The sequence below is a fragment of the Limanda limanda genome, chromosome 1 (genome assembly GCF_963576545.1).
Source record: "Limanda limanda chromosome 1, fLimLim1.1, whole genome shotgun sequence".
NCBI lineage: Eukaryota > Metazoa > Chordata > Actinopteri > Pleuronectiformes > Pleuronectidae > Limanda > Limanda limanda.
This window is the reverse complement of record NC_083636.1, coordinates 25,577,932-25,599,752: the sequence shown is the minus strand read 5'-3', so window position 1 is coordinate 25,599,752 and position 21,821 is coordinate 25,577,932. Positions and strand designations below refer to the sequence as shown.

Here is a 21,821-nt window from a genome sequence, read left to right as displayed (position 1 = left end):
GGCTTGTGACCAAGCCATGGAGTGCCCCCTGAGGGGAGCTCACCCAGCCATCTTGTTATTCTAGCACATTCATCCACATCACTTGCTCAGTCATTAGACTGGTTTGAGTCCCCCATAGCAGGCAGAAGCTGCTGCCATCCTTGAAGTAATATGTGGTAAATTTTACTTTCAAATACAGACTTCCCTTGTTACAGTCATGCAGTGTCTATAATTTAACTGAAGATAGTTTGATTTAATCATTTACTACATTTCTCAATGTCACTTGAAGGCTGGAAAATCAGACTACAGAGAAATCCAAAAAAGGCAAGCACGCCTGTTTTGTGCATTTTGGAAAACGACAGAATTTTTGATGAACCATACAGTCATCACTGTACTATTTTTAAGGTTGTCGAATTCCTGTGTCAGCCTCAGACTCCCGCCAGACACTGGAGTATTAAATGCAAGGCTCTGAATCATGAGCGAGTTCTTGGTCTACTGCGAATCACTTCATATGCTTTCTTTATGAAAAGTTAATCATCCACAGCTCTCTGGGTTTCACTCGTTTTTTCAGATTTTTTTGTTTTTTTTTCAGAATCAGTGACAGTAGCTGGCAGCCCCCAGGTAGTGCCGAGACTGGCAGGGAGTCCCAGAAAGGATTCATTTCAGTCTGTTTATCTGGCAGCTAATGATAACAGCCGAGTCGTTTCATGTTATTTTTTTAACGGGCTGGATTCATAGATGGTGGATGTGTCTTCTGGGTGGCTTTCAGAGAAAAGGGTCAGATTGTGAGTCCCAGGCAGAGGGTTCACTCAATGAAATCCTCTTACCTGTCATCCCTCAGATGTTGCAGTCAACTTAACGTTGGTCTCAACATGAATGCTAACTGCACCTTGACTGGACTGGTTTGCAGTCTTTAATTGTTTCTTTTGTGTTAAGGGCAGCTGTGGCTCACAGGTTAGAGCGGTTGTCCATGAAAGTCAGCAATTTGATGCCAGTCTTCCCTATTCCTGCATGCCGAAGTGTCCTTGGGCAAGATACTGAAACCCAAATTGCCTCTTCTCGTAGATAAATTGCTGCACATAGGTGCACTGTGTGTGTATGTGTGTGTGAGTGAGTGAATGTAAAACTGCACTGTAAAGCGCTTTCAGTGGTCATCAAGTCTCAAAAATATGTATAAAATATATAAATACAGACCGTTTACCATTTAAGACCATCCTACATTTTTATTAACCACTAGCTCGTCTCCATCTTGTCATTTAATAAGTTGCAGAATGAAAACTTGAAGTGTGTTAGAGAGTGAAAACCACAGTGATCATTTCTCAGAAAACATCTGTAGAACTGTCCAATCAAAATCAATCACTTATGTAAACAGGATGTCACTGTAGCTCAACATAACTGCCAAGGAAAACAGTTTTATAAGGGAAGTCTGTGCATTAAACAGACTTACGAACTGCTTATCCGTTATAAAAGTTTTTTCCGTCTCCATTTTTTCTATCCTTGTAGATGCATGTGCTGTGTGGAGAAATATATGATTTTTAGTATTTGTCTAGTTTAGAACGATAAGTAATGGAAACAGTTAGTTTTTGTGCTGTTGGTTTAGTTGAGACATGTTTCTCCTGGCAGTTCTTGTGTATAAATATTTATCAACAACAAATCTCTGTGCAAGGATGAGTGTGTATGTTGCAATGTGCTTTGATTTATTAATGTGTACATGTCCACTAAGTACACACCTATGTTATATAGGCTTTAGGCTTGAATGTGGCCTGGATGAGGTGCAGAAGGGTCGTGTTCAAGATTGGTGAAACCTCTGTGCTGTATATTGTTTTCTAATGTTAACCCGCTCCTTGGTAGCATTAGTCAAGTTTTGCCGTTTTCATAATAACCATTCATCTGACATTAGTTTCTTTTTTCGGAATAAAAAATTATGCAATATATGAGACAATAACTTACAATATTTTTTCTCTAGAATTAATCCGGCAAATATTAATTTATCAATTATATATTATCAAAAATAGTGACAGAGTGCCCGCTAAACTTTTCAAAAGCCAAAGGTGACGTCCGTATATTGATTATTTTGTGTTCTAAGAAGCAGTTTAGAAATCAAAGATATTACATTTAGAATAATTTTAAACGGGTAATCCGCAACTCTTTCATTTCAGAGGCTGAGTCTGAGTTTATCTTATCACAAATACATCTTGTGTATCTTGAGTTAGCTCATCATTGATTAGAAATGACGCTGAAATAAAATGGCAAAGATGCATTTAAAGTTATTTAGAAACGGCATCACCGTTTTAAAGTTTGTCCAACAGATCATATCTTTGCAAATCTTTAAAAAAAATTCAGAGCTTCTTTACAGAATATTGTGTTAAAGGTAGGGTGGGTAGGTGGTTACTGAAACCCCAAGTCTCTCTCCCCTAATAGATAAAGTCATCTAACAATAGATGTCTGTGGCACTTGCAGGACTGTAATAAACACTACTCATCATCATTATTCAGTCCAAATGAAATGATTGGCTGACATACTTATCGGTCACTAGCCGATTTTCTTGCCGTTGTGCACCCTGCCCTTGCTCTTACTGCACACAAGCAGACTCTGAACAAGTTGGAGAGACAAACACTACTCAAGCAGAGATGATAGTCAGAAGTTAATGAGTGAGTCACAAGTGGGCTTCAAGTAGTTGACAGGTAGTGTGCATTCATATATTTTGGGGGGCGTAGCTTTGACGAGAGGGCTGATGGGAGGGACGTATCAGTTGCATTTATTCAACGTTGATCCTACTTTTCCAAGATTACCAACCCTAGCTTTAATGTTAAAAAAGTGTGAATGTCATTTCACCTTTACAATTATGTTGGTATTATCCTCAAAATCACTGCCACTGCCAGAACAATCTGAATATATATACTCTGTATTTCAACAAAACGTGATTTATCCAGTTTGGTCAAAGCTAAAATAATTTGCAGGGCTGTGATGTGAGGGTCCTGAGGAATTTTCTGAGCCTCAAGGTGTGTCCTAACAGGTGTTGTTGAGACTTTTCCTGTCCTCTCTGGCCTCTTTCTCTATATTGGCAGCGGGGTTGTGGAGCCGATTGTTTGGCCGTTGCCCTGGATACGTCTCTTGTTTTCTGAATGGCAGCATGTCAAGGCAGGCAGAAAATGATCACTGAGTCCAAAGCGTTCCTCTTTGCAGAATATACCTGTGTATAAAACCTCGCCTCTCAGTCCTGGAGAAGAGGCAGCTCTCTGTTCAAGTAAGAGCCTGGAGTCATACTTGACACAGAGTTAATTTAACACACAGGGCACACAGAAGTCATGCCCAGAAGCCTCCAAGGAGAAGATGAAACAATCAAAACAATGTGTGTATGCAGTGTACTTTATATAAAGGAGATTGACAACTCAACAACTACAATAGCTTTAAAAGAAATACCAGTATCGACAATTGCTTAGTATTTATTTTAAGTTTTCAGAAATTCAGACATGTCAGTTCAGGTCATTTTTGAGATCATAGTTTGTGAGCAGAAATCTAATATTATATTACCATGTACAGCCACCATTGTTCTTTGATAATGCAGTCACGTTTGGGCCTGATAATTGGGGAGCAAATCTTAACCAAAAATTGCATTATGCAGGATTTCCACTGTCACAAAAAGCCTCAAGTTCAACATTATGAATTCAATTTATTAAAAAGAGAATTGATCACAGGACACTCTGGTTGTGTGAAAGAGTATGGATACCTTCTGCCTCTGTCTGTAGCTTGTTTGATAATGTGGTATTTCGATGGTTACAGTCCACTTAGCTGCTTCACCTTGCCTTCAATTATGGGGAAGTGTAAGTAATTTTGGGACTCATGTTAATTAAAAATATTATTGTATATTTTGTACTTAACATAGGTGTATAATGTTAAAAAGCCTTGAATTTACCTTGTTGAAACCCTGACAATGGGAAGTGTAGGATCGAGCACTTTTTAACCTTGGACCAGGTTAGAAGCTGAAAGTCAGGACATCTCTGCCTCTGCTGATTATTCTTTTATAATGTCACTCACGCTAAATTAATGAAAATGCAATATACAACTTTTCTCTTAAAGAAATTAGTATATACACCCTTTGTTGATGCTGACAAACACTTCTAACTGGTGTTCTCCCAACTGGCCAAGATGTGTAGTATCCTACAGAACCAATTGTTCTTTATAGAGACACATTAAGTCCTTAAAAAGTTTAAGAGATGATGATGACGACATACTCCAAAGAGAGTTGAAGTGCCTCAGCATAACGTTACAGACTCACTGAGCTTACACCTACAGCAGTATTTACACATTAAAAATAGAAGAGAAAGTGGCCATATGTAGTTAATATGAATGCCAATATTCTGTCTTGAATCAAGGTGTAACAAGTAAAGAAAAAAAAACGCCAGGCTTCGCCTCTTTAGCCATGTGATACTGTGAATGACAGTTTGAAGTCTTTGAATTACTATGTTTTTCAGCCCACCTCAGGTTTGTCACATCTGCCTCACATTACCATACTGTATGTAAAAATATGTCTCAGAAAAGAGGAGGTTTGTTGTCATTGCTTCTAGACAGAGCTGAGCAGGAGACTTCCTCACACAGGCCAAGTCTGACCCTGCCAACCACTTTTGCTCTTGGCAGCTCAAGTCTGGATTCAGCTGCAACCTTTTTTTTTTTCTTCGGGAAAGGAGAGGACTAACAACTGCATGTCTGACTGATTCCTCATGTGTATCTTCAGGAGCAGCGGGGAAGCTAACGAGCAGGAGACATGACATCAAGTCAGCCACAGCTGCTAATATTTGTAAAGGCACTTAGAGTTAAAATGTCACTCAGTTTGATGCCTCCATGCTTGGCCACAGACAACGTCAGATAACATGGACGTTGGAAAGCTACAAACAGGAGAATGAAAGTTCCAGATAAAAAGAGAGAGATGGATATAAATGAATATCAGTCCAGAGGAGCAGATGTAAGAAACAAAGGCAGCCATTGTTTGGTCTGGAGACGCCTCACATGTTTCTAGGCCAGGGGCCCAGACTGTGCAGCTTACCTGTGCTTTGTGGCTCCGTAAGAGAATGGGACAAAAACAGAGCTGTCAGGCAGTACAAAAATATTATCATTTCCTAACATAACAGATCTGCTCTGCAACTGGCAGTAGGCTCAATCATGTGAAAGGGAACAATAATCAGCATCGCTGGCCTCACTTCAGACTTGCATTTAGCCTTGAATGTGCTGGGCTTCCAGCCAAGAGATGCTACCTTGAATCAAGGAAGCGAAGATGTGCTTTGGCCTCCCCCTGTCATCTAGTTAAAGGTTTTATAAGGGTTTGTAAAGGTTATGGCGCCTGTTATACTTAATGTAGTGCCACTTTGGAAAAGGTATAAAGTTTTTCATTACTGCTGTCACTAACAGCACCTGACAGTTGCGTATTTCAAGTATCACAAGACATTTATGAAGTTAACTGCACACAATTAAGTGCAATAACATCCCGAGGCTTCCAAAGGGTTGTGCTCTGCTTTATATTCACTGTGTGCATGTGCTTTTGTACAAAGTCACTGGGACTAAAGAATCTGATGATCTGATTCGACCTGAAGACTTGATGTGAAACTCAAACAAGACTTTCAATTGCGTTTAGACTTTAGCAGCAATAATTCATGACTAATAAAATTAATTGAGTTGCAGTACTTTTTGTGTAGAGTGCACGGATTTGGACGGAAAACAAAAGATCTTGATGTTGGACTTGACTCAGGACTTCACAGCCCAGATTTTGTACTTTCTTCTGACCTCAAAACCTCTGTAACGATTCCAAATGTTTTGTTTGCGAGAAATGTCTAAATAGAATTGCACTTAGTAGAGCACATACCTCCTCCAAGTCACAGTCAATCAAGCTGCATCAAAGTCCACACACTCTTAGATATTAGTTCCCTTAATTAATATGTGTGAGTTTTACCATAAAGGTCTTTGAGATATTCCCTGGGAAAATGTTTTGAAACACTCACAATGTTACAGAAAATTCCTGGATCCACTCCCTTATCGAGATCCACACCAAAATTAGACGGGTTCATCCCTGACCCATACCACATCCTTTGACCAAGTTTTTTGGAAAACCGTGTAGGTTTTAATCTAATCTTGCCTGTAAACAATCAAAGAAACCAACAAACAGACTGAGGTGAAACATAACTTTGTCTGGGGAAGTAATACATTTGAAAAAAGTTCAAAAATTATTTAAAAAATCGGAAAAGCAGGAAATAAGGTCACCAGAGTAATTATATACAGTATATTACCATCACTGAGTGACAACATTTGAATAGGTTAGAAATGTCTTCCGCTGTCAGAGTCTTTTCCCTTGTTCTGAGAGAGCAACGCTACATGGACGATTACTTTTACCTAAACAAGAAACACATTGACATTTTTCTGACTTGAGTGTGCTCAACCTCAACACCCCTTCTGGCACTTTCCAGGAGCCTGGAGGAGGTAACAATTAATTTGTTACGGCTCCATCAAATTCATTAACATGCATTAATGTGCTTTCTTATTCTGACACTAACATGTCCACATTATTGGACATGAACATTAAATGTAGAGAATTTAAATGTTTCAGAACAATTCATGTTTTTTTTTAGAGATCAGGAACAATCAGGGTATTATGTGTTTTTTGTTTAATGATGTATATGCCTCTTTTACAGCAGGAGACTGTTACAGGTGTAAGTCTTTATAACGGTAACAATGTAGATGTTGTCCCCTAAACCTCATTTCTCTGCTCACAGTGACAATTTACGAAAAGAGTCACGACAGTTGAAGAGGGATCTCCAAGCCATCAAGCAAAGGAAAGAGGACAGTTTAAAACCGCCAGTAGAGGAAGTCAAGGATGGTATGTGAGCACGATTATTCCCCTTTTCTAAATAATTGATGTGTTTTACTGTTCCCCAGTATGCTGTGAATTTATCTGTGGTTTGCTAATATACTCGTATACACTTCTCCTAAAGCAACAAGATGTTTAAAGTGATGTTTGACAAAGGATTTTCTTTTACTGCAATAAGTGTGAACAAAGTCTCTGAGAAGGTGGTCTGTGCTACATTCCCTGCTAATGGACACTAAGACAGGCAACCCCCTTGATTTTGTCAATTAGTTGCAGACGTCTATTTTCCCCCCCAAGCGTCTGCATTTTTGTGTTACAGCCCGCAGAAAACTGTGTGGGTGAAGAAATAGTTGAGTGTCCGCTGTAGTTGCACTTATAAACTGTTTGTGTGTTTGTGAGTTTACAGCCTTGGTAAGTATCATTCCATAAAAATCTTCCCCCCCACTACTATCACCCCCCACAGAACTGCAGTATGTCATGATGTCGTCAATCTTTGGATTTTTGCTGATGCTGAAACACATTTTTGAAAAACCACTTGGGCACAGAGGTTAGCCTGAGGTTGTGTGGGTGAGTGTGTATGTGAGGGTGTTGTTGTGCAACAAACACAATAGTTTTCTGCAGGGACCAGCCTAACTATGGGATCACTACCAGCCAATATTTACTGGAGCCCATGACGGGATTTTGTTGCTCAAACATTGTTTTTGTCTCCGTGAACACTGATGGTTTTATGTTTTTCACCACAGACACTGAGTCCGCTCATGGCTCCCTGCTGAATGGCTCACGATTTTGGTGCTGCTTTTAGGTCAAAGAGCACAAATCATAATCCTGAGATTAGCTTAGATTCTGTTGGTGTCTCTGACTCGACGTGTTAGCCATCGTTATATTTGCAGAGAGTTAAAGGTTTCTACAAACAACTCAACCGATCCAGTTATAAACTCAAGTGTTGAGGTCGTAGCAGCACCACATAGTTACACCAAGTGGCAAATAGCCTAAGCTCCTCCATTATTTTACAAGGTATTTATCCTCTGCCAGGGACCTTTGTTTTGGGCTTCAGTGGTAGCTTAGCCACAGGCAGGAGTTTCTTTTTAAGAGTTTCTCATTACATTTGGGTGTTGGAGGCAAAACTTAATTCCATTAGATGTAATTCCAATGGCCGCTGCAGGGGAGACGGATGTCTACTCAGTTGCCATAAATCTCGGATCTCAGCTCAGCCACAGAAGAACACTGTGGTGAAGGCTCGTTTTATCTCGTCCCTCTGGTGAAGCTGCACAGACACATTAAGGATAACATTGACACTGACGTCCCTAAAAGCTTTTCTCATTCTCCTGCTTTTGCTCTGACCCCTTTGTGAAGGTCCACCACTGTTAATTTCAGTCAAAATCCTTAAAAAGTTGAATTTTCATATTTGGATATAGTCATCAATGATTTTTCTAGGTGAAAGATAAAACTATAGAAGCATCTTAGATTTTCAAAACCATTTTTTGTAAACACACTCCTAAAACAAGCCATACTGCAGTCATTACATCAATCTGCTTCAAATGGTGTAAAACTTACACTGCTTAAAAGTTACAACCACAAAATCAGAATGAGATACTGAACCACTGTTACAGAAGCACAAATGTGGTAGAAAGGTATTTTTTTATCTAATCATGTTTTTGGTATAAATAATAGGGGATAAGGAGTGAAGTTGTACTTCTTCTGTGGAAAACAGTGTAGCTCCACAAGTCTAAACCAGTACTGTGTCAACAGCTGTTGCTGTGATATGCGGATCCTAAAATGCTTTGGACAGTTAGAATCAGGAGAGTTACAGCTTTCAAACAATGTATAATTTGTCAAGGTTGTGTGAAGTTGTGTGACTCCGACCCAGACCAAAACACGCTGAAAGAAAAGCTACCGAAGACAAAGGTTCCCACGGTTTGAGACAGTGCATTTTAAAAAGTTATAAAGTTTATAACATAAGAATACAGTATATAAAGCATACATATATAGTGAAAGATTACATAAAGGACTTTAGACCATGGAGAAGCGTGTGATTTATTCCACATAAAAATTTTCCTACTTCTTCTGTTTTATGTCATTCTAATTCACAGGTCCATTTTATTTCCCACGGGTTGCCATCACCCAGGCTAAAGCCCCACTGAAGCTAATGCTTAATCTTTTTCTCAGCTGTCTGAGGCCTTGATGCTGCTTTGTGCTTTCTTCACCTGTAACCACAGCCAGCAGTAATGTCACAGGGTTCTAAGGTACACCTGTACATCACTGCAGCAAAGTGAGAGGCCAGGATTTCCCTTGTGAGGCAGTTATTGTGTTTGAATCCAGTTTGTAGCTTAAACAATTAGTTGATTAAAGACCGAGGTCAAAGTCTGAGACTGTGGGTGTCCCTTCAGACAGACCTTGAAAAGGTTTCTCCCTCACCCCACAGCAGTGTTCTTGCCTAGTTTCTCATGCCTTAATTAAATGATCTCAACAATTGAGCAGGGACAGCCTAATATTGCCTTTTGACATAAATTAAGACTGCACCTTAGACATACAAACGAATTTTGCATTGCTTGTATTAGTTTCTGACTCTGGGAAAGTAGTAAAAATTGACAAATTCCACAAAAGTACAATTACAAACTACAACTAACATCTCCAAACTGTCTATTTAACTATATTACACACATTAATGCTATTGTACACAATCTCCTTCTGATGACTAATGTAATAACTAATGTAGTAATAGGCAGGCCTCCGCAGTTTCCCACTTTGAAATCCTCTGAATTGGAGTAATTGTTAAAGCAAAAATGCAAAAGCCTTCTCTCCGTCCTGCTCCTTCAGTCTGAGGATGTTTCTTCTTTGCTGCAAACTGAATTTTTTTTATTTTTTGATCACTCTAAACAAAACATTTAAAAACTTCAACTTGGGCTATGGAAAGCATTGATTGGCAAATTAATTGGTAGTTGTGTTCTAAGCCTGTGGGTATATAAAATAAACATACAAAGTATAGAATCATGATTTTTCTCTGCAATGGTACAATCTGTCTATAGTTGCAATATTATATAATATTACATGTTATATGGTCGACATTCCTGCTTGAGGTCAGTCCATGTCCAATCCCCATCCTTGGATGCAGCCCTCCCCCCTTTCCATATGACTGGTATGTGCATAACAGTCCTCTTGATTTTGGAGTGCAAGGGAAAGAGTCTCTTCAGAGTTTACCACTGGCTAAAGTACACATTTCATCTATTTTTTCTTCTAACCTTTTGAATAATTTTTTCAACCGTCATCACTTCACTTTTCATCACATAAATTACAGCATGTTCTAGTAGTCTGGCTTTCTCTTTCTTGGCATGGCCGCTGGGTACCACAGCCAAAAATAAGAGGGCCATTCTGAAACCACTGTCCATTCTATACCCAACCTAAATTATGTGGCGACAGTCTTTATCCCATTTAGATATTATACAGGTTCTGCTCTGAATGTTTTATTACACTGGTGCCAGTCATGTTGTTGATCTAGAAGAAATGTTGCGGCAGAGTGGTATTTGAAACGCCAATTACCCTGTGATTAGGTTTAGCATCTTATTTAGCAATTTCAATATAGCACTTGACAGTTTTTGACAAGTTTAGCTATTTCTAATTGGCCACCTCTGAAATATGTCCATAAATAGTCTCCTTTGTTGCATAATTGAAGATGATTTAGTTGGTGTTGACCCTAAAGCACTACCTGACAAAGTTTTTTGATGTTTTTTTGATTGATGATCGCGGTTCCGTGCTGCTTTGACTTTTCTGGAAAAGCTGTTGGTTGTTTAAGAGGGAAGGCGACCCTTTTATCCTAGGCGAGAGGCGTTGGTCGTGCGCAATAGCCGTGGGTTGCTACGACATCAGCAGCTTGATTTGTAGCTCTCTTGAACCCAGGTGACAGGAGAGGGGAAGAATGTGGTTAGAAAGGCCATCAAACCCAAAGATGGTAGTTAGTGACAACAGCTGGAGGGGATGATGTGTGTTCGCCATGTAGGACCTCGGGGCATCATCAGTCAGCATCCAGCATGTCACAGGCTGCAGCGGAGCATCAGAGTGGGAGAGGGACGGAGGGATATCACTTGTTGGTCTCATAAATCACGGGAAAAAGATTTGCCCCACGAGCAGCAGAGCAGACTTCTGTGAGGACACCAAGGGAAGTGGGGAAAGTGTGGAACTCAGATTTCCAGGGCTGCGACTGCTCAGTATTTGGAGTATTCACAGCCAAAAAGCCCAGAGAAATAAGAGTAATTACATGGCTTTCTGAAATGATAAACACCCCGTGGAACTGAGGCTCTTTGTTTTTTCAGTTACGTTTCTCCTGAGGTGAACTTACTTTTTCCTAAAATACTACTATTTCTCCTCAGAAAGCCGTGAGACTTCTGGTAAAGTACTTATAACATAAGTAGAATTTCTCCAACCATGGAAAGGGCCATATATATCAATAAACTTCACATTTTATATTGACATTTTTTGTAATGATGAAAAAAGAAAAATATATATAAGGTGTTACAGAGGTAGCTTAAGAGGAGCCTTTTTTCCACTTTGCTTTTCTTTGGACAGATCCCCTTATTTCCAATGTTTAGGCTAAGCTATCTGTCTCCTGGCTGTAGCTTTATATTTAGGACACAAATGTGAGAGCTTTATCTATCATCTCATCTAAAGCTCCAAAACAAATCAAATCAACAGGTTTCCCAAGATCTTGACCTCATCCTTTAATATCTAAGTGTCTGTACTTTTCTGAGCAGCCTAGTGAAAATAGACTTTCCGTCTAGAGTCTAATGGCATTACTGATTTAAGTTCATATACGGTATTTGTCTCTAATAAGATTTGTTTAGTCTCTGGTTGGCGAGCCAGACTGTGTAAGCTGAGGTCAGTTTAGGCTTTCCCCTCCAAAAGATTTTCTTTGTCTTATGCTTTGTTTTATGTTGTATTTCCTAATTAGTAGATATTGTAAATCACTGCACTTTTCACAGCCAGGCTTATAATAAGGGGTTAGGGCAATAATCATACATTGACAGCTGTTACTAAATAACAGTGTTTTCTCTGTTGCATCATTTATTTTGTGCAGCTGAATGTGTCAGAGAATCCAGTCAGGGGGTGGCCCAGCTCGGCTCGAGAGGTGACGCTGTCCCAGGGGCGTGTGTGTGTGTGTGTGTGTGTGTGTGTGTGTGTGTGTGTGTGTGTGTGTGTGTGTGTGTGTGTGTGTGTGTGTGTGTGTGTGTGTGTGTGTGTGTGTGTGTGTGTGTGTGTGTGTGTGTGTGTGTGTGTGTGTGTGTGTGTGTGTGTGTGTGTGTGTGTGTGTGTGTGTGTGTGTGTGTGTGTGTGTGTGTGTGACATCACATTACATTTTGTTGTGGAAAGAAAGGGCTCCAGCAGACTATGCTCACCGTCTGCCACTCTGTGACTTCACTGCCCGAGTGTTTAAGCCGGGAGATTTACAGACGCACATTAACAGCATGAGACACCAATGTCAGCATGCGGATTGTCTCTCTGCTCAGCCATGATGAGACTTTTTCAGCCACTGCACAGGACGACAGTGCGGTGGGGAGTGATTCCTAAAGCTGCCTCCAGTCCTGTGACTTTACTCACACTGTGTGCATTTGATAAACCACACAGATCATAGCAACAAAATAGTTTTAGATTGATTGTTGGCTGAAGAGCATATCTGATACGGACTAGTTGTTGGCGCTCTACTTCCTACATCATAATTCTCAAACAAAAATCTTTGTTAAAGACGTCCATTGCACAATTTAAAAGATACCTATCCCCTTCTAATTTCCCTCAAAGCAACGTAGTGACCTCCGCTGAATCTTTTGTCAAACCAAGCGAACAAAGTGCACATATGCTCATGCATCCTGTCTCGGTTGAGGATTAAAGGGGCCTTACCTTGCCTCCCCCCTAACCCCCGGAGCGATCGGTTGCATAAGGTTTGTGTATAAGGTAGCAGCAGCAATGTAGGTCATCTCTGAGTAAGATAAAGTGAGAGGTTACTAGGTTGGGGCGTTAGTCCACTACAACTTTGCGAATGTTGGCAGCAGTCTGGATCCATGCAGAGCGTGTCAACCGGAGATCAAGAGGGCTGCCCTGTGTTGCCTCATCTTTTCACCTTTCTTATTATCATGTTTTGTCACTGTCACAGCTTGACAAGCTTCACTTTCTTCTGTCTTTTCTCTCTAAACATGTTTTGCCCATTTTTAGCAGCTCATCAGTCAAGTGTTGCACAGCATGTGAGGCAGGGGTATTTCTATTTCCAAGAAGTTGTCAACCTATTACATCGGGTAATCATCCTGAATCAGTATGTCTTTTTCTAACTATAGATATTATAGTTTCTAGTTCATTTAGGTTTAAGAAGGCTGCATTTCTGTGAGCACAAGATTTCCCCTTTTTAATTTAACAAAATAAAAAAATTGCACATCTAAAAAATATATGATCAGTAAACTCTGGCCGAACTCCCTGCTCCTCGTAAACCATAAATGTGATGAATGACATTATTGGCTTTCTAAATAGTTTTTCTGTGAAAAACAAATATTTACGATGTGTATTTATGTATATATATATTACAAATTGTTTGTGAATTAAAAAGTAGATTATTTAGGCAGGACTGTTTGTAGTGGTTTGTCAGGGGGCATCCCCGATTACAAGCTCCTCTGACACAAAGAATCAGCCTGACAATATTCTTGAATGTGAAAAGTCAACAATATGTGTAAACATAAATTCTAAGGACTTGATTTGATATACCTGGCAGTTATGATTAGTTTATCATAACCAGCCACGATGTCTCCCTTGTCTGTCCAGCGGACACAAAGCCAAGCAGTGAGGCGGTGGCTGAGTACCTGGAGGGAAGAAAGAAGTACGATGATCTCAGGAAACAAAAACCGAAGAAGAGCACAAGCAGAGAGGCAGAGGTAAAATAACTGAACTTGAAGACTGATCTGGGATCCTGCTATAGTTGATTTTGCAACGTGAGTTCGAACAGTGTCTGTTGTTTTCGCCCTGCAGACACTGGCCCTGCTCAATCGCTTCAAGGACAAGCTGTCGTCGGCCATCACCGAAGCTCCAGCGGACGCAGACGTGGAGGAGCTGGCAGAAGATGATGATGACAAAGGATGGTCAGTGAGCCTGATATCGTCTTTTTTTCCTTTTTTTTACATCTATCACTCTTGAATATGTTGGAACGTATTTTCCTGTTGATAAAGAAAGTGAGACGTGCACAACCCGACCACAAATTTGAGGCCCGATTTTTCCTGGATGTCTGTCACAGAGAGTGATTAATACAGGAAGTCATTCATCCTCCTTTAGAATCTTAAATATCATTGTTGACACTCAAACTGAAATATTAGTTTATCAAAATATATTGTTATTAAATAAAGTGTCTAAGAAGTTTATTGCTCTATTCAATTTGAATCTCGGTCATATAAAAAGAGATGAATCTACAGGATCGATGTGAAGATGTTGTATGTCATGTGTTTGCCAGCAGGTTATCAGATGTTTTAGTATCTGTCTTAAAAATCTTCTATTGCCGGTTCGGACCTGTTTCTGATCGTCACTCTGAGGAGGCAACACTGTATAATTTCTGCTCTAAAAAATGTCTGATGATTGCTAATGTTTTGCGTAACCGGGGCTTGTCGGGCTTTGTAGCTCAAGGAAAAAGGAATCATTAAAGGAAAAAACTCAGAAGAAACTGGTGTCAAAAAAGAGCGGCAATGTCCAGTCATCTGTCAGTCAAATAATCATCCGATCGTCAACTCCAATCGTCCAAAATGATTATTATTTGTTTGCTGTATTTCGTAAGTCCTTCATTCTTACGTGAGTACAAAACTAAATCACTGCATTAACCTGTTTGAGGTCAGCTGGCATTACTTAAGGAGAAGTTTACTGCCACGGCCCCGGACCTCCACAGCCCAGCTGAGTCAAAGGAGGAGGTCATGACTCTGAATTGAGATTATTTATTGTACAACAGCTGTGTTTGACATCAGATTTTGATGATTACTAACAGGTCAGATTTATAGGCACCATTGTCTGACACTACTATCCTTTTCAAAGTTGAACACTTCTTACTTGTAATTATTGTAATTCCATTGCAGGCACATTTTTGGGAGTAGTTTATGATAAACATGCAGCAAAGAAATGCCGAAACCCCTGGAGCAGAATACTGCATCACCAAAGAGAGCCGAGGAAGATCGCTGTCGTGTAAGCAGCCTCGCTCGACTTTAAATCACTATTCACCGTAGCAAATATTAGTAGCAGAGTCCCGGTTGCTCCTGCAGAGTTCAAGCAGCAGTTTGGCAAACGCATTGTTTTATGGAGGATGAACTTCAAGCGCGACGAGTTGGCACAAAAAATCCTTTTTCATCAGCCTCTGCTGGTTTACAGTGTTATTCTATTGATGCACTGGATTGTAAGAGGTTGTGAAAGAAACCCTTTATTTTAATAGTCAGACCACCATAAATGAGACAGTAAACTGGTCACAAAACCTCTTTCTCTGCTGGGAACGATGAACCTGACCTTTTGTCAGATCCAGAGCTCGCCCCAGGTTCGAATGAATGTGTGTGAAAGTTCAAGTTGTGTGTGTGCGTGTGTCTCGTGTGTGTATCAAGGTGGGATTTCACCCCGCAGCCACCAGATTGGCCATCAGGAAATCGGCCCTGACGCTGTGTTTTCCTCTCATATTCTGTTTTTCACCAAAGATCTCAAAGTCTAACTACACGGAGTGAGGGTTTGAAATGAATACCATGTGTTTGAATTTGAGCAAAGTGTCTGTGTGTGAGAGATGTAGAATAACAAAATCTGTAGTTGCTATTAGTCTCGAGAAGCCCCCTTGAAGTCTGTGTGTGGGGGCCCTAATGAATTTGAGAGAAGCCTTGGCTGACGTTTGGAGCCTCCCCTGGTCGTAGTCGCCTCAGTGTGCCCCCCCACCGCAACCACCACCAGCAGGTATGGTGAGGAGGGAGGGGGGGGGGACAGGGGCCAGTAGCATAGCTGTCCTAGAAAAACACCAGTGGGAAGTCTGTGCCACTTTAGGAGCACTGTGAGCAGAATGTGGGTTACAACAGATCAGACATTGGAAGTCAAGTCTGGGCCAGAGGAGGTAAACTATTCCATCTGTGTCTGTGTCTACAAATTTTGCAGCCCCCTCCTCCTCCTCCCCTCGGTCTGCGCTATAACACACACACACACACAACCTCATAGGGTTCACAGTCTCAATGCAAGAGGCCGCCGCGGCTCTCACTATCCCTCCTGCACTCCTTAATCTCCATCACCTACTTGAGTGAAAAAAGCCAGAAAAATAAACAGAGGAGCTTCTGTTGCCTTGCATCAGGGCAGCACAGAGTGGTTTTGATAAGGCCTAAATCCTGGGTTTCCACATCACGTCTCCGAGCTGTATGGGGCTCAGAGGCTGTGCGGCCGGCGGACTGTCATCACCGAGACTGCTAGACAAATTATCAGAGGCGGCCCGCTCACGCAGCAGGAGTCCACAGGGTCTGCCAGAGTCTAGCCATGACATTCTAGATGAGCTGTCACAACTCCTGCCGATTTCAAATGAACACAGGAGAGAGTGCAGAGAGCGCACGCACACAAACATACTCAGAGTGTGCACACGGCCAGAGACGGGAGCAGACTTACCACATGCTGCACACAGTCGACGAGGCATCAAACCCAAAAGATCTTAAAATACACAATAGAGAAAATACAGCTTCTTGACTTAGGAGAGCCAGTTTCAAATGCATAGTCTTAGTTCTGCAGACTCGGACAAACACAGCACAAGGTTGTGTCATTAGATAAGAAAGATGATTAACTTTGAAGATAATTTTTAAATGTTGTGACATGTAGCAGTCTGAGTAAAGCCACTGGGACTCATGTACAGTACTTAAGTAGAGTTAGGAGGCTTTCAAAAATACTAGTTTTCTTATTAGTCAGTTAACTTCATATGAGGTGCTGTGAACAGAAAAACTTGTATTAAAATTAGTATGTGTTGCAACTGCCCCCTTTAAAACAGGACCAGTTCTCCTTCTCATCAATAATCCCAGACTGACTTCAAGAAGTAGAGATCCAGGCTCTGAGAGGGCAATGTTTTTTACCTCAGTTAGATCAAACCCTGGCCACTTCTGTGTAGCTGCTTTACACTGTACTCAAGATTATCTCCTGACATTCTCAAGAAGGGGTGTATAGTGAGAGCCTCCGGATATTCCCTGAAAATGTATATATACGTAGAGCTTTTGGTGATAAGGGGTTGTGTCGTAAAACAAAAAACACGCTGCTCCACCCCTCACCTGAACGCTCCGATGATTTCTGTGTCGTGAACATGACTGAGTGGAAAATCTCCTTCTGAGTTGTTCATGAGTGAAAGTCGAACTCGGGATTGAGTCCGGCGTTTGCAGAGTTTATGTCTGAAAACGACTCGTGATTTAAGGCCTTGACTGAACGAGGCCTAAACGATACGAAAGTTGTTGTTTCATCTAAACTGGGTCGAAAAACTTTAAGCAAGACTCCTTGTTCTTCTTGTCTGTGAAGATAGTTCTTTATGACTTATTGACCAATCAATGGTCTGTCAATGACATCTTCAGGGATCACTCTTCCCTCCAGAAGTCAGTATTCCGCTAACTGAGGAAGAGGAGAGCAGATAAACAATTGATGGGTCCTGTGTATGAGTTGGGTTGGGGACCCTTTTTCTCTCCCCATTTCCTCTTCCATTATCTTTAGAACAAGACCCCAAAAATACTTGGAAGAACAACTTGACGCTGTATTTGAACAAGATTAATTGTTGGGGTTATGCTATAAAAGAACAAGCATGACATGTTTTCCGACCACATGGGGAATCCGATGTGTTTATGTGCGGTTAGCGGCACACATTTTCAGACAGTCTTTGCCCTGACGACCTTCGTAATGTTGCACTCCATTGTAGAAAGTGTTGAAAAATGACAGTAGTAGTTATGTCACGAACATAAAAGGAAAGCCAGAGAGAGAACTTCAGACTCTGGCTCCTCTCTCAACTCCGCACAGTGGGCCAATCGCTGTGGTCATGTGGTTTTGAAGATTGGATTGTCATTTTCAGAAGTTACAAAAGTGGTCGTAAACCAGCGCATAAGACTAACTGACATTTTGGCAAGATGATGAAAAAAAGTCAGGACATCATCAAACCGATTACAATTCGCCCTGGCAGGGATTTGAATGTCTGAACCAGATTCTACGGTGACGCGTCAAATTAATGTTTTATTCTCAATATGTTAAATGCCAAAATGAAGGTGGATTAATCAGAAGAGCAACATTTTAATGTTGACCCAATAATGCGCTAGATGAAAGGCCAGGAATCAACAAAGTCATTAGGCATAATCCTCTGGGCAACATTAACTGTACAAATATTTATGGTATGACATCCAGTGGTTGTTTAGGTATTTTGGTCTGGACCAAAGCAGCGTACGGAGCGACTGACTCTGCCAGGCTGCTTTCATGGCCAAATATTTTTCCCGTCCAAAACAATATCCATCACCTTTCACTTATATCCAATAGTTGATCTTAGGCCTGATTGTGGGAGATGTAATCTGTGACGTGGCTGTAAAAAAGGATCCTAACAATTGATCAGTCACTCCTGCTCTGTTGTTTAGATTTACTGTGAGCATTCATGGAGCAGCTGAAGAAATCCTGTCAGTGGGAGAAACTTTGTTTTATCTGTGAAGTGTCTTGACAGTGATATCTCCTGTGAGGAATGTCCTGATTCTTTAATCTCTCTTCGGGGGAACAGAAACTGACTTGGGAAATGAAAGACACATGACCGTCTGTTCTCTTGGGACTCGGGCTTTCACTCAACATTTTTTTTTTACTGCTTAGATGTCTCAAGAGCCTGAGCCTAATACTGTGTTTCCCACTTTTGGTAAGAGGACCCATTCAGCTGCACTTTGCTGCAACTTGAACACCACAATTAATAAGTCAGTCAATCAAAATCATGTTTGAACCATTTGGTCTGGCTACCCCAGGGTCTTTGAAATCCTACAAGGCTAAAAATCTGAGTTCATAACAATGTGACCTAGGTTCAACACGGCTTCCCACTGATAGAAATACGAAATACATTTAAATGTAGATTTAGTCGAGTCGAAAGGACAAAGTTCTGGAGTGTACTGATTTATCATCATAGCCTTTTAGAAGTCATTAAAAGCTGCGCTAATCAATATTTTTTACAGTAGATTTTACAACCATATGTTGAAGTTAAAGGGGTCATAGTGATGAACATAACCTGCCTCTGCAGTTCCTCAGACCTCTACAGAGGCTTAGCCTCCTTCAGCTCCTTGTTAAGGTTTTTTGGTGGAGTCTCATCAGTCTTATCAGCTTTGTTGTCAGCAGGCAGGAAAAGCTCTGATAAACACTCTACTCTACATTCTCAACACTAAACTGAAGAGCACCAAGTATTCAGGCCAGGCATAAAAAATGAAAATAGGAAGATTATTTTCTTTTATTTTGCATTTCAACGATTGAGTACAAATATTTAGAATAACATTTCCAGATTAAATTCAGATTGTTTTATGAATACATCAAACTGCTAATGTTAGGGAATACGACTGGCTCTACAAAATACCATGTGTAGATAAATTGGTGAAATTGTTCACCAAAATTGTTTTTTGTAACAAAGAAGAGCAGAAGTCTTTTTGTTTGTTTGTGCCCATACAAACGCTGGAAGAGGTGGTCGCATTAATACAAAACTGAAATAGCTGGTAATGAACAAATGCAAATATATCAATGATTACATTAGTGGTTGATGAACCAGAGGAGTTGACTCTATTTTCAATATTTTGACTTTATTCACCACATTTCAAATTTATTCTCAAAAAGAAACCTTCGCCTGATTTCATTTTATTTTATCCTCAACCTTTGACTTTGTGGCCAAAATGAAAAAAAGTCTTCCTCATCTTATTTGTTGTCCTTATGCCTGCCCCCACTACTCATCCGTACTAAACAGCAGATCGGGCAAATGTTGTGATTAACCAGATCCACAAAAAAAACTGTTGTTTCCCTCAGGAGTTGGTGGAGACCAAAACCAGATCTGAAAGGAGGGTGAATATTGTACCTGTAGCATCAGATAGACACAAGCATTCAAATTAATTTTGTGTTTGTTCAGGTCGGTTGGATGTGTTTTCATCTTTGAGTTTCTGATTAAATTATTATTTTACTGTAAATGTTTCTTTCTGTTCCTCCCCTTTTGGTTTCTATCTGCAGCTTCCACATTTTCATCTTTTTTGGGATGAACATGATAATGATAATCATAATTTGCTTCTGAGAATATATTCCCAGCGATCAGAATTTTATAAATGGGTTCTCAAATCCAAGGTTTTCCCATTTGTCAAGAGTAATGATGAGGAAATCAAAGTGCTCGAAGCCAAAACAAGGGACTAGGCTCTAGGTAAAAGGTACCGAGCAGTGATTTAGTGGATCCTGTCCCGCAGTTCTTTGAACTCTCCCCCCCCCCCTTCTCTTCGTCTGATTTAGGATGGCCCATGTTTTGCAGTTTGATGAGCAATCCAGGAAAGTCAAGGATGCCACCATACAGGACGAGGACACGTTTGAGATCCACGACCCACGCAACCCGGTCAATAAACGAAGGAGAGAGGAGAGCAAGAAGCTCTTGAAGGAGAAGAAGGCCAAATGGTGAGGTCACAAGGTCAGAGGTTAGGTCCTGCCCAAGCTGCTCATACAGCACTCTGCTTGTCCAACCCTTCAAACCTGGCTTTTGTTGAACAGTCTCCTGGCTCCAACATCTGGATTGAGGATACTGACCTGAGTGCATACCATCTCTGTGATCTGTGATGGAAAGGCTTCTTCACCCGGAACAGCTGCACACAGATAAACGCTCAGTTACTCAACAGGATTAAGACTGTAGTCGCAGTAATGATTAAGGTCGCGACCTGATTTTGTCTTATGTTGTTTACGCCATTCTCCTTCTGTCTATGTCGTCTAAAGCTTAAATGTGAACGTTAGTCTTTGTTCGAAAAATAAATAACATTGTAAACACCATGTAATGATCTGACTGGATTCAATTAAAATGTTCCCACTTTAGTCGTTATTGCCTTTATGCATATTTCTAAATCAAACACAAAAAGGAAAAGAACAAACCTTAACAAAAAGAAGTACGGTGGCATTTTATAGCCGAAAACATAACAAAGATAAACCCCATCACACCAAAGTTATAACCTGCATCCATTGTGTTCCAGTTCCTCCTGATGCACTAAAACTACCCAATCAGTGTCTTGTTTTAGTCCGAATATTAACCACACATTGTTGACAATTTACCCAGACATGTAGCCCAATAAAATTATTAAATGAACCTCAAATTTTCCTAAAGATACAAAAAAATACAGGGAGCCCATCAGTTACGTGAAGTGTCAAAGTGTAAAATTTAATGACATTGAAATAAAATGGCAGAAAGTAAATTCAGAGCACTATAGTCAGTTATTTTGGAGGGATTTCATTTCGGACACAGTTTTATATGCTGAGATTCTTAATCACTTGCATAGATCTTTCCTATTTAGTTAAACATGTCTTTTTTATACCGTGAGAAGAAAAGCTGCTGTGAGGTTTCAGTATCTCAGGGTAAAACAGCAGCGCCACTTTTGTTCCCTGTGAATAACATTTTGAAACAAAACCAGTACAAAAGTCTATTTAGAGATAAGTGAGTGTCCATTTGTCACCTGGTAAATCTTCTCATGTTGCATGCATCAGAAATGAGGACACCCCACGTCAGAGTAGTTGGTTAAATTGGTTCAATATTGTGGCAGAGATGTTGTGCAACTACTTAGTGTTAATACGTGAGCTTTAGAGATAATGGTAACAGGCCAACCTGTTTCCAGGCTATAGTCTGAGTTGAACTTACCAGCTGCTGTATTTATATTCAACAAAGTCATGAGAGAGGTATCAATCTATCCAGCTAACTGCTTAAGATGCTGATGAAATAATTTTTGCTCCAAGAGCACTCAGAGATCACATACCTCCGTCACACTGAGAT

General features: G+C 40.5%; 1 protein-coding gene across 1 annotated transcript in view; it reads left to right on the top strand.

Annotated features, from left to right (window-relative positions):
• cwc27 (CWC27 spliceosome associated cyclophilin) overlaps positions 1-20,875 on the top strand; it is a 31,861-nt gene extending 10,986 nt beyond the window's left edge. Inside the window, exons 11-14 of the mRNA XM_061078127.1 lie at positions 6,741-6,844; positions 13,628-13,737; positions 13,832-13,941; positions 20,309-20,875. Coding sequence (XP_060934110.1) covers positions 6,741-6,844; positions 13,628-13,737; positions 13,832-13,941; positions 20,309-20,471 — 487 coding nt within the window. The 3' untranslated portion in view covers positions 20,472-20,875. The remainder of the gene's footprint in view (positions 1-6,740; positions 6,845-13,627; positions 13,738-13,831; positions 13,942-20,308) is intronic.
• Positions 20,876-21,821: the final 946 nt, after the last annotated feature.